This window comes from Ursus maritimus, unplaced genomic scaffold (genome assembly GCF_017311325.1).
Source record: "Ursus maritimus isolate PB19 unplaced genomic scaffold, ASM1731132v1 scaffold_14, whole genome shotgun sequence".
Taxonomy (NCBI): Eukaryota; Metazoa; Chordata; class Mammalia; order Carnivora; family Ursidae; genus Ursus; species Ursus maritimus.
In genome coordinates this window covers 50,865,710-50,880,070 of record NW_024423786.1, presented here as the reverse complement: position 1 = coordinate 50,880,070, position 14,361 = coordinate 50,865,710, and the positions used below count along the sequence as shown (strand labels likewise).

At 39.3% G+C, this 14,361-nt stretch overlaps 1 protein-coding gene across 1 annotated transcript; it reads right to left on the bottom strand.

Annotated features, from left to right (window-relative positions):
* Positions 1-12,641: 12,641 nt before the first annotated feature.
* Positions 12,642-14,056, bottom strand: LOC103676317 (olfactory receptor 7G1-like). The gene has a single exon (XM_008705473.2). It carries the CDS (start codon positions 14,000-14,002, stop codon positions 13,049-13,051), a length of 954 nt encoding a protein of 317 aa, XP_008703695.2. The 5' UTR covers positions 14,003-14,056; the 3' UTR covers positions 12,642-13,048.
* Positions 14,057-14,361: the final 305 nt, after the last annotated feature.

Below are 14,361 nucleotides of genomic sequence, written 5' to 3'. Positions count from 1 at the left end.
ATCAAGTCCCACATCAGGCTCCCTGCTCAGCAGGGAGTCTGCTTCTCCCTCTGCCTGCCGCTCCCCCTGCTTGTGCTCTCTCTCTCTGGCAAATAAATAAATTAAAAAAAAAAGAAGTAGATGACTTCTGTATGCATATTATTCTGCTCCTTTAACAAAAACCTGAAGCTGATACCACAGAGTGTCATCCATTGTTAATTTCCACAAGAGTCAAGAGGGGGCCATTTTTTAAAAAATTATACTACCTATACTGTTCTGATTACTTGAAACGTTTGCTAATTTTATAAAGAGAAACAGACTCTAGAGGCAGCTGAAGATTCTGTCTCGATCCCCAAAGACCTCAGAGGAAAGCAACTGAGATAATAGATAAGTATGTCAAGAACCAGGAATATTTTATTGATGTACAATACACATAATAAAAATCTACCATCTACAAATCTAAAAAAAAAAAAAAAGAACCAGGAATGGGAAGATAAAGTAAACTTTACCAATTTCTTGCTTCCCACCACCATCAGATTGAAAGTAAATGTCAGATAATTTTATAACAGCCATCCCGTTTTATAAAAAGCATATTTCTACTCAGTAGGAAAATGGTCCTGGCTATAGTAGAGACTGAGTGTGGTATTAGTAAATCAGCAATACTTGAGATTGGTGTAAAGTACAAGGAAACATGTGAAGATGACAGACAGGCAGAAGGACCCTGGGTGACATGGTTCTAATCATCTGATGCATGTACTCTTCACAGCTTCCTCTGGATGAAACTGTAGTAAAATATCTGCCCTCATTTCCAAACATTGACTAAGGACATTGGATTACCTGATGGGTATCATAGTAGAATGATTTGACATTTCCTCTGAATATACCAAATGGAAGATAAATACTCAGGAAGGGGAGAAAGACCGAGTCGCCCTTGGGCTCCAGGGCAAAAGAGATCATCTGCGAGATGAGGCTCAGGTGTGCTACTTCTTTTCTGGAAAAGAATTGTTGAAGCAAGTGGTCACAGGCAGATTGCAGTCTCTGTATCTCTAGAGGTTCAATTTCCAAAGCTCCTCATTAGCCAAGCAATTTTATTGTCACTGTGATCCAGGGCAGTGCAAATCCTTCAAGGCCAAGACTCTAGAGGGAGGAATTCAGGATGACTGCTTTTCTGATTCTGAGGCCAGGTATATACAATTCACTCTACAATATGTTTAAGTAAATGGAAAAAAAAAATCCCAAAATGTATATGGAATCACAAAAGACCCCAAAGAGTCAAAGCAATCTTGAGCAAGAAAAACAAAGCTGGAGGCATTACACTTCCTTACATCAAGCTACATATCAAAGCTATAGTAATCAAAACAGTATAATATTGGCATAAAAACAGACACATAGACCAATGGAATGGAATAGAGAGTCCATAAATAAGCCGACACATATATAGTCAACTAATCTTTGAGAAGGGTTCCAAGAATATTCAATGGGGAAGGGGTAGTCTCTTCAACAAATGGTATTAAGAAAACTGGACATTGGGGTGCCTGGCTCAGTTGGTTAAGCGTCTGCTTTCAGCTGGGGTCATGATCCCTAGGGTCCAGGGATCAAGCCCTGCATCGGGCTCCCCACTCAGCAGGGAGCCTGCTTCTCCCTCTCCCCATCCCCAATCATGCCCTCTCTCTCTCCCTTTCTCTCTCTCTCTCCTCAAATAAATAAATTAAATTTAAAAAAGAAAAGAAAAGAAAACTGGATATCTACATGCATAGGAATGAAATTGGATGCATATCTTACACCATACCAAAAAAACAATTATGAATGAAGTCATATGGTATTTGTCTTTCTCAGTCTGACTTATTTCACTTAGCTTAATACCCTCTAGGTCCATCCATGTTGTCTCAAATGGCACAATATCATCCTTTTTATGGCTGCCTAATATTCCATTGTGTATGTATACCACATCTTCCTTATATTTTTTCATCTATTGATGGATGAAGAGGAGTGGGAGATACAGGCTTCCAGTTATGGAATGAATAAGTCATGGGAATAAAAGGCACAGCAGAAGGAATATAGTCAATGATACTGTAATAGCAATGTATTAGGATAGGTGGTAGCTACACTTCTGGTGAACATAGCATAATGTATAAACTTGTTGAATCAGTATGTTGTATGCCTGAAACTAACATAGCATTGTGTCAACTATTCTCAAATTTCAAAAAGTAAAAGTAAAATAAAGAGATAGATATTTTAAAAATCAACTTGAATGGATTAAAGAATTAAACAGAAGACCTAAAATCATAAAACTCCTAGGATAAAACATAAGGAAAAAGCTCCTTGGCATGGTCTTGGCAGTGTGTTTTTGGATATGACACCAAAAGCACAAGTAACATAAGAAAAAAATACACAAGTTGGACACATCATACTAAAAAGTTTGCACAGCAAAAGGAAAGAAACAACAAACAAAATAAAAAGACAACCTACAAAATGGGAGAAATATTTGCAAACCACACATTTGAGGAGGACTTAATATCCAAACTAACAGCAAAAGAAAAAAAATAGTAACCCCATTAAAAAAATGATGGAAGAACCTAAAAACACATTTCTCCAAATAAGACACACAAATGGCCAACAGGTATATGAGAAGATGCTCAAAATCACTAATCATCAGGGAAATGCAAATCAAAACCACAATGTGAAATCACCTTACACATGTTAGGATAGCTGCTGAAGAAGAAAAAGAAGAAGAAGAAGAAGAAGAAGAAGAAGAAGAAGAAGAAGAAGAAGAAGAAGAAGAAGAAGAAGAAGAAAAAGTAAAAGAAGAAAAAGAAGCAGCAGCAGCAGAAGCAGCAGCAGGAGGAGGAGGAGGAAAAGGGTGAGAAGGGGGAGAAGGGGGGAGGAAGAGAGGGAGAAGGGGGAAAAGGGGGATGGGGAGAAGGGGAAAAGGGGGATGGGGGTGCCTGGGGAGCGCGATCGTTAAGTGTCTGCCTTCGGCTCAGGGTGTGATCCCAGCGTTCTGGGATCGAGCCCCACATCAGGCTCTTCCGCTGGGAGCCTGCTTCTTCCTCTCCCACTCCCCCTGCTTGTGTTTCCTCTCTCGCTGGCTGTCTCTGTCAAATAAATAAATAAAATCTTTTAAAAAGGGGGGGGATGAGGGGGGAGAAGGGAGAGGAGGAGGAGGAAAAGGGGGAGAAGGAAGGAGGTGGAGAAGGGGGAGAAGGAAGGAAGGAAGGAAGGAAGGAAGGAAGGAAGGAAGGAAGAGACAGAGGGAGAGAGAGAAAAAGAAGAGAAAGAAGAGAAAGAAAGAAAGAGAGAGAGAGATGGAGGGAGGGGAGAGGGAGGGAGGGAAGGAAGGAAGCAAGGGAGGGAGAGAGAGAAGGAAGGAAAGAAGGAAGGAAGGGAGGGGGAAAGGAGGGAGGGAGGAAGGAAGGAAGAAAAGGAAGAAAAGAAAAAGAAAGAAAGGAGGGAAGGAAGGACGGAAGGACTAAGGGAAGGAAGGAAGGAGGAAAGGAAGGAAGGAAGGAAAGAAGGAAGGAAGGAAGGGGGGATGGGAGGGAGGAAGGAAGGAAGAAAAGGAAGAAAGGAAGAAGAAGAAAGAAGAAAGAAAGAAAGAAAGAAAGAAAGAAAGAAAGAAAGAAAGAAGAAAGAGAAAGAAAGAAAGAAAAGAAAGAAAGGAGGAAGGGAAGGAGGGAAGGAAGGAAGGAAGGAAGGAAGGAAGGAAGGAAGGAAGGAAGGAAGGAAAGAAGAAAATAAGGGAGGAAGGAAAGATCAAAAAGTTGTCAAGGATGTGGAGAAAACGAAGCCTGGTGCACTGTTGGTGGAAATCATAAACTGGTACAGCCCTATGGAAAACACCATGGAGGTGCCTCAAAGAGTTCAAAATAGAACTACCATTTGATCCGGCAATCCCACTTCTGGTATGTAGTCAGGTGTATTGAAATCAGGATCTCAAAGAGATCCCTGCACTCCCATGTTTGTTGCAGCATTACTCACAATAGCCAAGAAATGAAACCAATCTAAATGTTCATTAATGCATGAATGGATAAAGAAAATGAGGTATATATTCACAGTAGAATATTATTTAACCTTAAAAAAAGAAGGAAATCTTGACATTTGTGACAACAAGGATGGACCCAGAGGACATTATGCTAAGTGCAATAAGGCGAACAGGGAAAGACAAACACTGTATGGCATCACTTATATGTGGAATCTAAGACAGTCAAACTCATGGAAGCAGAGTCAAATGGTGGTTGCTACTGGCTTGGGAGAGAGGAAAATAGGGGAGTGATGGTCAAAGGGGACAAAGTTTCAATTGTGCAAAATAAATAAAAGTTCTGGAATCTACTATACACCATAGTGCCTACAGCTAACAATACTGTACTGTACATTCAAAATTTGCTAAGAGGGTAGATCTTATATTAAGTATTACCATCATGAAAAATAATAATAAAAATAATATGACGGATATGTCTTGATGGTGGCGATGGTTTCACAAATACACATTTATCCCAAACTCATTGAGTTGCATATGTTAGTATGTACAGCTTCTTTACATCGCAATCATATCTAAAATAAAGTGCTTTTATAAATTAATTAAATCATGGCTGCACTATAAAAAATCCATCACAGAAGTTCAGATCCTCCTTTTTTGCCCAATTGGGCCCCACTAAAGCTTGGGTCAAGCAGCTTCGGGCAGTGCCTCCTGAGTATATTCAGAACATATGCACCAGCATCAACTCTAGGACTCTCCTATCTCCTGGGTTAAGATGAGATTTTTTAAAATTATTTTTATTTAAATTCAATTAATTTACATATAGTGTATTATTAGTTTCAGAGATACAGTTCAGTGATTCATCAGTCTTATATAATACCCAGCGCTCATTACATCACATGCCCTCCTTAATGTTCATCACCCAGTTACCCCATGCCCCACCCCATGTCATCTGCAAAGAGTGAGAGTTGGACTTCTTCTTTGCTGATTTCGATGCCTTTGATTTCTTATTTCTCTCTCTCTCATGGATAAATAAATAAAATCTTTAAAAAATAAAAAAATTATGAATAGCAATACAGAAACTTTGCTTCACCAATGAGAAAATCTGAGCCATGCATGCATGGGGTTGTGAAAATAAGCAACTATATCAGAACTGATCATTTGCTGTAAATTTGGACTCAGAAACACCTGAGTTTATTCCAGGTTCCAGCACATGCTTTGGGAACAAGGAGATGTTTACAAGTAAGAAATACCACCAAACACAGTGCTTGACACATAGGATCTTCATCTCGCCTGTAAGAATTTGTTTATGGAGGGGCCCCTGGGTGGCTCAGTCAGTTAAGCGTCTGACTCTTGATTTCAGCTCAGGTCATGATCTCAAGGTTGTGAGACTGAGCCAAATGTTGGCTCCACACTGGGCAAGAAGCCTGCTTGGGATTCTCTACTTCCCTCTCCCTCTGCCCCTGCCCCCCTTAAAAAAAAAAGATTTGTTTATGTCATGACAATGACTGAACTAACATTATAGGGAGGGAAGGAAGGGGTGGGACAAGATGAAAAAAAGAAGAGAGAAAGAAAGAACAATCCTGGCATGGTAACAAATTTCAGGAAGGAACTGATGTGCTAAAACTTCCACTGTAAATCTTGCTCATGTATAGAAGCAGAGAGAGGAAACAAACCTTGGTACATTTCATTCTGGTTCACTGACTTTCACTCCTTTGCTGTATTCCCCTGTCTTACAACGTCACTATTTATTTTCTCTTGAAGGAATGGGCATTTGCATTGCGACACACAGACACACATACAGGCACCTACATATACATGCACACAAATACACATACACATATGTTTGTGTAAAAATAGTTTACCATAAGGCCAAGAGACCCAACCAACTAAAGACTGTGTGGTTGCCTCTGGGAATGGAAGGACAGAAATGGACAAAAACAAAAATAGAATGTTGTCTCTATGCAAACTATTTTATTGCTTTAAGAAGAAAACTAATATGGCAAATATCAAAATTTATTAATTCCAGACACAGATACATGAGAACCTGTCCTGATATTCTGTATTAGTCTCCATTTTTTAAATATTTAGTAGGTTACTAAAGAGGGCCCAGCACTAGAGATGTGGCTTATGGGATTTACCCTGGTCCATCTCCTGTTCCAGAGTCCTCATAGACAGGCACCAGGACCCAGACCAAGGATCATCCCTACAAAGGAATATTAAAAAACAGACATGGGGGGATAAATATATGCTGACCATTTACCTCAATTCTGTGCCCAGAAATTAAGAAACATTTAAGAGAATTCTAGAACTTTCCACAAACTTTTTCAAGAGAAATTTTCTCCTGAGGGTGGAAAAGATCTCTAGAATTTTGGGTTCAGAGTAGAAAATGAGACTTATTAGGTATTGCTGCAAAAGTACATGTTTATATTAGATGATGAACAATGAGGCACTTCATGGATTAATAAGATCAGGTCATCTGCAGCATATTCTCACTCACAGACCCAAATGGACTAGTAGACAAACACCTCTTCCTATTTGAAAATCATATAATAGGGAACTTCAGATTATCTGGATGCCAGCCCTAAGGAATGATACCCAGTTCTCCCTTTGATACTAAGGGAGATAAATGGAAGTCCTCTTCTCAGGGAGACTGAGAACACAGCTCAAAGGACTGGCCATTATACAAAATAATGGTCCCTGAGAAAAGACTCAGGCGTGCTGCTCAGGAACCTGAACAGAGTGGCCACAGGCAGACAATCTGCAGACTCTGTGGTCCTTCAGGATCCAGTATCCGAAGTTCCTCATTAGTCCCATTCTTTTGCTATCATGCCGATCCCCAGGTAGTGAAAATTTTTAAGGAACAAGGCTCAGAGAAGGAATAACTTAATACTGGCTAATTCCCTCATCCTGGGAGGCCAAAAGTATGCAATTCTCCATCCACCTATTTCTTTTCATATCCATTTCAAATTCAAATTCCTTTTAAACAGAGAAGCAGTTCCCTTCTGCAATTGTATTCTAGTCTTGTTTCCTAAGGTACATTCAAAGGCACTCTTTATAGCAACAATCTAAGGAAGACAAACAGGACATGTAAGCTCAAAAGTATAGTTTATTATATGGAGATAGATAGATGATAGATAGATCACCTATAAAATGCAAGTGATAATATGCATGATAATATAGCAAATATACCATAAGAAGCAAATTTTAAGGACTAATTCTATGTATGGCTCATTGTATTCTGTTTCTACATATTATATTCAACAGTTTCTTTTTTTAATAAATGTTAACAACATATTTCATTTAACTTAGTATATTAATTCAATATGTAAACCATATAAAATTATTAATGAGATATTTTACTTTTTTTTTCCTCTTTGAAATCGACTGTGGGTTTTAAACCCAACACCTGTCTCAGTTCGGACCACCATTCTTCATGTGCTCAACAGCCACATGTCTGCAGTGGCTCCCCCCCCTGGGACAGCACAGCCTGAGAGCCTTGACCTGTATATTCAACAATTTCTAAGGTATTCCTTACAATCAAAATGAACTGTTCATGGAAAAGTAGCCTCAAGAAAAAGGCAAAATGGGAGACCAGGCTGCTCAAAGCTCTTGTCCTCTCAAAGTAACACTGAAAAAAAACAAGCAGAAATGTCAGAACTCACTTCGTGAGAACTCTAAAAAACAGTCAAAATTTACAGCAACCAAGTAAGTGCTGAATCAAGAAAAAAGCAACTTCAAACTGGCAGAAAAGTTATGTGGCACTTTTACCTGTCCTTGCCCCTCCCTTTCCGTGGCATGGCAATAGTCTTAATATGAAAATGGTTATAGCCTGTATTCTCAGCATGAGACCTGGTCCAGGTATTCTGAGGAACCAGAGTAGATCCTTTCTCAAACCATGCTGTATGTCTGTTTTAACCTGTCTGGGAGCTACCTGAAGGACTGACACAAGGCATTCGTTTCTGTTTGCCTAACTCAGAACTCAGGCTGGAAAAGCAGAGGGCATTGCTCGAAAATACTGCAAACCAAACCAGCAGCCTATATGCAGTTATGGTAAAAGATTAAGTCAAAACATAAAATAGGGGGCACCTGGGTAGCTCAGTTGATAAAGCGGCTGACTTGCGCTTAACCAACATGAAAGTTTAGGATCAAGCCAAGTGTCTTGGCTCAGGTCATGATCTCAGAGTTGTGAGATCAAGCCCCACGTGGGACTCCACACTCAGTGTGGAGTCTGCTTGAGATTCTCTCCCTCTCCTTCTCCCTCTCCCCTCTGCCCACTCGCACTCTGTCTCTCTCTCCAAAATAATACATAAATAAAATCTTTAGTAAAATTTTAAAAACAATAATACAGACCAGCTAAACCCCAGAGTAAAACAGGGGAATTTTTCTTTAGGAAATTAGGATGTTTAAAAGTAACCAAGTTGGGGCACATGGGTGACTCAGCTGGTTAAGCATCTGACTCTTGATTTTAGCTCAGGTCATGATCTCAGGATTATGGGATCAAGCCCCACGTTGGGCTCCATGCTCAGCAGGGCATCTGCTGGAGATTCTCTCTCCCTCCTCTCTCTTTGGCCCTCCTCCTACTCGTGCTCTCTCCCTCTCTAAAATAAATAAATCTTTAAAAAATTAAATAAAATTTAAAAAAAGCAACCAAGTATATGGGAAAATTTAGAAAGCCACCTGGATAACCATGGCAAGACATATACTCAGAAAAGAAGACATATACTCAGAAAAGACCAGAGAAGATCCTAAACTTTAACACTGATCTCTATACTCAGTGCAAACCTGGATAAGCGCTGAAAGAGTTCTGCAGCACGGATCTAATCTGAAAGGACTGATAGAGCTGTGTTATTTCTTTGTGTGTTTGTCTCACTCCTGGCATTTAAGGAATTCTGTCACAACGCTAGCTGAACAAAGTAAGGAACATAGATTTCAATGAACACATAAAATAAAAATTACAGTCTTTGCAAATACATTCTGGGAAAGTTACTAAACAGACTACTACCACCTTGAAGAATTTTTTAAAAAGCAAGTGGTAGGATTACCTCATTTTTTTATGCTACACACATACACACACACACACACACACACACACACACACCATAACTTATTAATCCATTCATCCATCACTGGACACACATGGATGGACCCTGAAGGCATAGCTAAATGAAATAAATCAGAGAAAGACAAATACTGTATGATCTCACTTATATGTAGAATCTAAAAAACAAACCCAAACACCTAACTCGCAGAAAAAGAAAACAGATTTGTGGTTACCAGAGATGAGAGGTGGGGTGAAGGGGAACTGGAGGGAGGAAGTCAAAAAGTACAAACTTCTGGTTATAAGATAAATAAGTTCTAGGGATGTAACATACAACATGATGACTACAGCCAACACTGCTATGTGATATATGTTAGAGCAGATCCTTCAAATTCTCATCACAAGGAGAAAATATTTTTCTTTTTTTTTTTGTACCTATATGAGATGATGGATTTTTTTAAAAAAGATTTTATTTATTTATTTGACAGAGAGAGACAGCCAGCGTGAGAGGGAACACAAGCAGGGGGAGTGGGAGAGGAAGAAGCAGGCTCCCAGCGGGAGAAGCCCGACGTGGGGCTCGATCCCAGAACACCAGGATCACGCCCTGAGCCAAAGGCAGATGCCCAATGACTGCGCCACCCAGGCGCCCCAATGGATGTTAAGCAAACCTGTGGTAATCATTTCACAATATATGTAAAACACGCCATCATGCTCTATACCTTCAGCTTACACAGTGATGTATGTCAATTGTTTCTCAATAAAACTGTGGAAAAGAGCAAACTCTGGGGGAGATTCTGATACCCAGAGTGATTACATTGTAATACTGAGTTTAAGAAGCAGAAAGAAAAAAGAATGAAGAAAAATGAGCAGACCCTAAGGGACCAGTGGGACACATCAAGTGAAAAAAAAATACGCATTATGGGAGCCCCAGAAAGAGAAGAGTAATTGAAGATAAAATGAACAAAAACTCAATACACGAGAAACAAATAAACAAATCAAAAAATGGGCAGAAGATATGAACAGACACTTTTCCAATGAAGACATACAAATGGCTAACAGACACATGAAAAAATGTTCAAAATCATTAGCCATCAAGGAAATTCAAATCAAAACCACACTGAGATACCACCTTACGCCAGTTAGAATGGCAAAAATAGACAAGGCAAGAAACAACAATTGTTGGAGAGGATATGGAGAAAGGGGATCCCTCCTACATTGTTGGTGGGAATGCAAGTTGGTACAGCCACTCTGGAAAACAGTGTGGAGGTCCCTTAAAAAGTTAAAAATTGAGCTACCCTATGATCCAGCCATTGCACTACTGGGTATTTACCCCAAAGATACAGACGTAGTGAAGAGAAGGGCCATATGCACCCCAATGTTCATAGCAGCAATGTCCACAATAGCTAAATTGTGGAAGGAGCCGAGATGCCCTTCAACAGATGACTGGATTAAGAAGTTGTGGTCCATATATACAATGGAATATTACTCAGCTATCAGAAAGAACGAGTTCTCAACATTTGCTACAACATGGACAGCACTGGAGGAGATAATGCTAAGTGAAATAAGTCAAGCAGAGAAAGACAACTATCATATGATTTCTCTCATCTATGGAACATAAGAACTAGGATGATCGGTAGGGGAAGAAAGGGATAAAGAAAGGGGGGGTAATCAGAAGGGGGAATGAAACATGAGAGACTATGGACTATGAGAAACAAACTGAGGACTTCAGAGGGGAGGGGGGTGGGGGAATGGGATAGACCGGTGATGGGTAGTAAGGAGGGCACGTATTGCATGGTGCACTGGGTGTTATACACAACTAATGAATCATCGAGCCTTACATCGGAAACTGGGGATGTACTGTATGGTGACTAACATAATATAATAAAAAATCATTTAAAAAAAAATGAACAAAAACTCCCCAGACATGATAATAGACACGAACCTACAAAACTAGGAACCTTAGTGAACTCTAAGGATGATAAGTCAAAGATTAACACTAAGACTCATTATGATTAAACTGGCAAAGCCAAAGGTTAAGAGTCTTGAAAGGAGCTCATCACATACAAGAACTTAAGAGAAAATAACTCCACACATACAAGAGGTCCTCAATAAGACTAAAAACCAATTTCTCATAAGAACCATGAAGGCAAGAAGGTAGTGGGACGACATATTTAAAAGTGCTGAAAGAAAACTGACAACCAAGGATTTTATATTTGACAAAATTTTCCTTCCAAAAATGAGGGGAAAATAAAACATTCCCAGAAGAATAAAGCTGAAGGAGTTCATTACCACTAAGCCTGTTCTATGAAAATATCTAACAGATTCCTTCAGGTTAAAAATGAAAAGACACTAAACAGTAATTCAATTCTGAATGAAAAAGATAAAGATTTCTGATAAATGCATGGGCAAATAAAAAAACAGCATTGTATTTCTGGCTCATAACTCCACTTTTTATTTCCTACTATCTTAAAAAAAATGTAAAAATGTTAAATCTCTGCTATTAGAAACAATTTATAAAGATTTAATGTGTGACAGCAACAACATAAAGACAGAGCTATATAAGAGTAGAGGTTTTGCATGCTATTGAAATAAAAATGGTATGAGTTCAAACTAGAGTTTTATAAACTTAGCATGTTAAATATAATGCCCATGATAACCATAAAGACAATTATCTGGATATATTCCAAAAAGACAATGAGTACAAAATCCAAAATGTTCACTACAAAAATCAACAAGGAGGTAAGGAGGGAAGTAATGGAAGAAATAAAGAACATAAAAAGGTATTAGACATAAATAAAATTTTCAGTGGAAGAATTAAGTATCTCCTTATTGGTAAGTACTTTAAATGTAAGTAGTCTCTCATGCTTCATGAGAGACTAGGGACTCTGAGAAACAAACTGAGGGCTTCAGGGGTGGGAGGTGGGGGATCGGGATAGGCTGGTGATGGGTAGTAAGGAGGGCACGTATTGCATGGTGCCCTGGGTGTTATACGCAACTAATGAATTATCGAACTTTACATCAAAAACCAGGGATGTACTGTATGGTGACTAACATAATATAATAAAAATAATAAAAATAAAAAATAAAATAAAAAAATAAAGGTGAGTAGATTAAACTCCCCAATCAAAAGGTAGAGATTGGAAGAAAGATAAAGAAAACATGATGTGAATATAGGCTGTTTATGAGAGACTCATTATGGATTCACAAACACAAATAGATTTTAAATTTAAAAATAAAAAATACAGTCCTGGGGCACCTGGGTGGCGCAGTCGTTAAGTGTCTGCCTTTGGCTCAGGGCGTGATCCCAGCATTCTGGGATCAAGCCCCACATCAGGCTCCTCTGCTGGGAGCCTGCTTCTTCCTCTCCCACTCCCCCTGCTTGTGTTCCCTCTCTCACTGGCTGTCTCTCTCTGTCAAATAAATAAATAAAATCTTTAAAAATAAATAAATAATAAAATAAAAATAAAAATAAAAAATACAGTCCAGGAAAACAGTTACCAAAGAGAGCTAATATCAGGTGAAGAAAAAAAGACTTTAAGTCAAAACTGTTAAAATAAACAAAGCAAGCAAGATGGAAAATAAATAGATACACAGAAATAGAGATTAAAAGACCAATAATCAAAACAATATAACAATTATAAACATATATACACCAAACAACAGAGCCTCAAAATACATGAAACAAACATGACAGAAGTAAGTAAGAAATACATTTCCACATTTATACTTAAGAGACTTCAATACATCACATTCCACAATGCTTAGTGCCCCTGGATAGATCGACAAGAAATAATGAACTTGAAAAACAGTATGAACAAACAAAACCTAACAGATACATGTGAACACTCTATCCAACAACAGTAGAAAATGCACTCTTCTCTGGAGCACACGGAACATTCCCCAGGATAGATCATACACAAACCTGCCACAAAGCAGGTTTCAGTAAATTTAAAAATATTATAATCATTCAAAGTGTCTTTTCTGATCATCACGGTGTGAAGCTAGAAATCAGTAACTGAAGGACAAATGGAAAATACACAAATATATGGAAATTAAACAATACACTCCTGAAAAAGCAATGATATCTTACCCATGAGTTTCCTCAAGGCTCCCATCATGTTCCTGTTCCTCAGGCTGTAGATGAAGGGATTCATCATTTGAGGGACAACGGTGTACATCACTGAGGCCACCGCAGTGTTTCTGGAAGAGTCAGTAAGAGCAGAACTAATGTACACCCCCAAACCTGTCCCATAGAACAAAGACACAACTGACAGGTGAGAACCACAGGTGGAAAAAGCTTTATACTTTCCACCTGCTGATGGCATTCTCAAAACAGAGGACACTATCTGAGTGTAAGAGAGAATGATTCCACACAGAGGAATACCACCAAATACGCTAGTTGCAAAATATATCAGGATGTTATTGATGAGGGTGTCAGAACACGCAAGCTTGATGACCTGAACCACTTCGCAGAAGAAGAGAGGGATGTCAAGGTCTGTGCAGAAGGTCAGCTGCAACACCATCAGACTGTGCATCAGGGCATCCACAATGTTAATGCACAAGGAGAGTAGAACCAGCAGGCCACAGAGGTGGGGGTTCATGATGACTGCGTACCTCAATGGATGACAAATGGCCACATAGCGGTCATAGGCCATTACTGCAAGAAGACTACTTTCTAAACTTGCAAAAACCAGGATAAAGTAGATCTGGGTGAGACAGCCTGTATAGGTGATGCTCTGATTCTGTGTTTGGATGTTCACCAGCATCTTCGGGATGGTGGTTGTGCTTAAACAGATGTCAGTAAAGGACAGGTTGGAGAGGAAGAAGTACATGGGGGTGTGGAGGTGGGAGTCAGAGCTGACAGCCAGGATGATGAGCAGGTTTCCCAGGATGGTGACCAGGTATACGCACAAAAACAGAATAAAGAGAAGGGGCTTCAGTTCTGGATCCTCTGTCACTTCCATAAGAAGGAATTCTGAAACCCCTGTGTTGTTTCTGGGTCCCATGTTGTTGATGAATCTGATGGAAAAGGTGGAGTGAGAACACAATCAAATGTGTGTTTTCTAGACCAGCAGAAGGACCATCGCCAGAGGCAGACACTATCTTAGGATAGGATGGAGGCTAATAGAGAGGGATCAGAAGTAGGTGCCTTCTGTATGCATATTATTCTGTTCCTTTAACAAAAACCTGAAGCTGATACTGCAGCGTGTCATTTATTGTTAATTCCCACAAGGGTCAAGAGGTGGCCATTTTTTTTAAAATTACACTATCTATACTGTTCTGATTATTTGGAACATTTGGTAATTTTATAAAGAGAAACAGACTGGGGAGGCAGCTGAAGATTCTGTCTGGATCCCCAAAGACC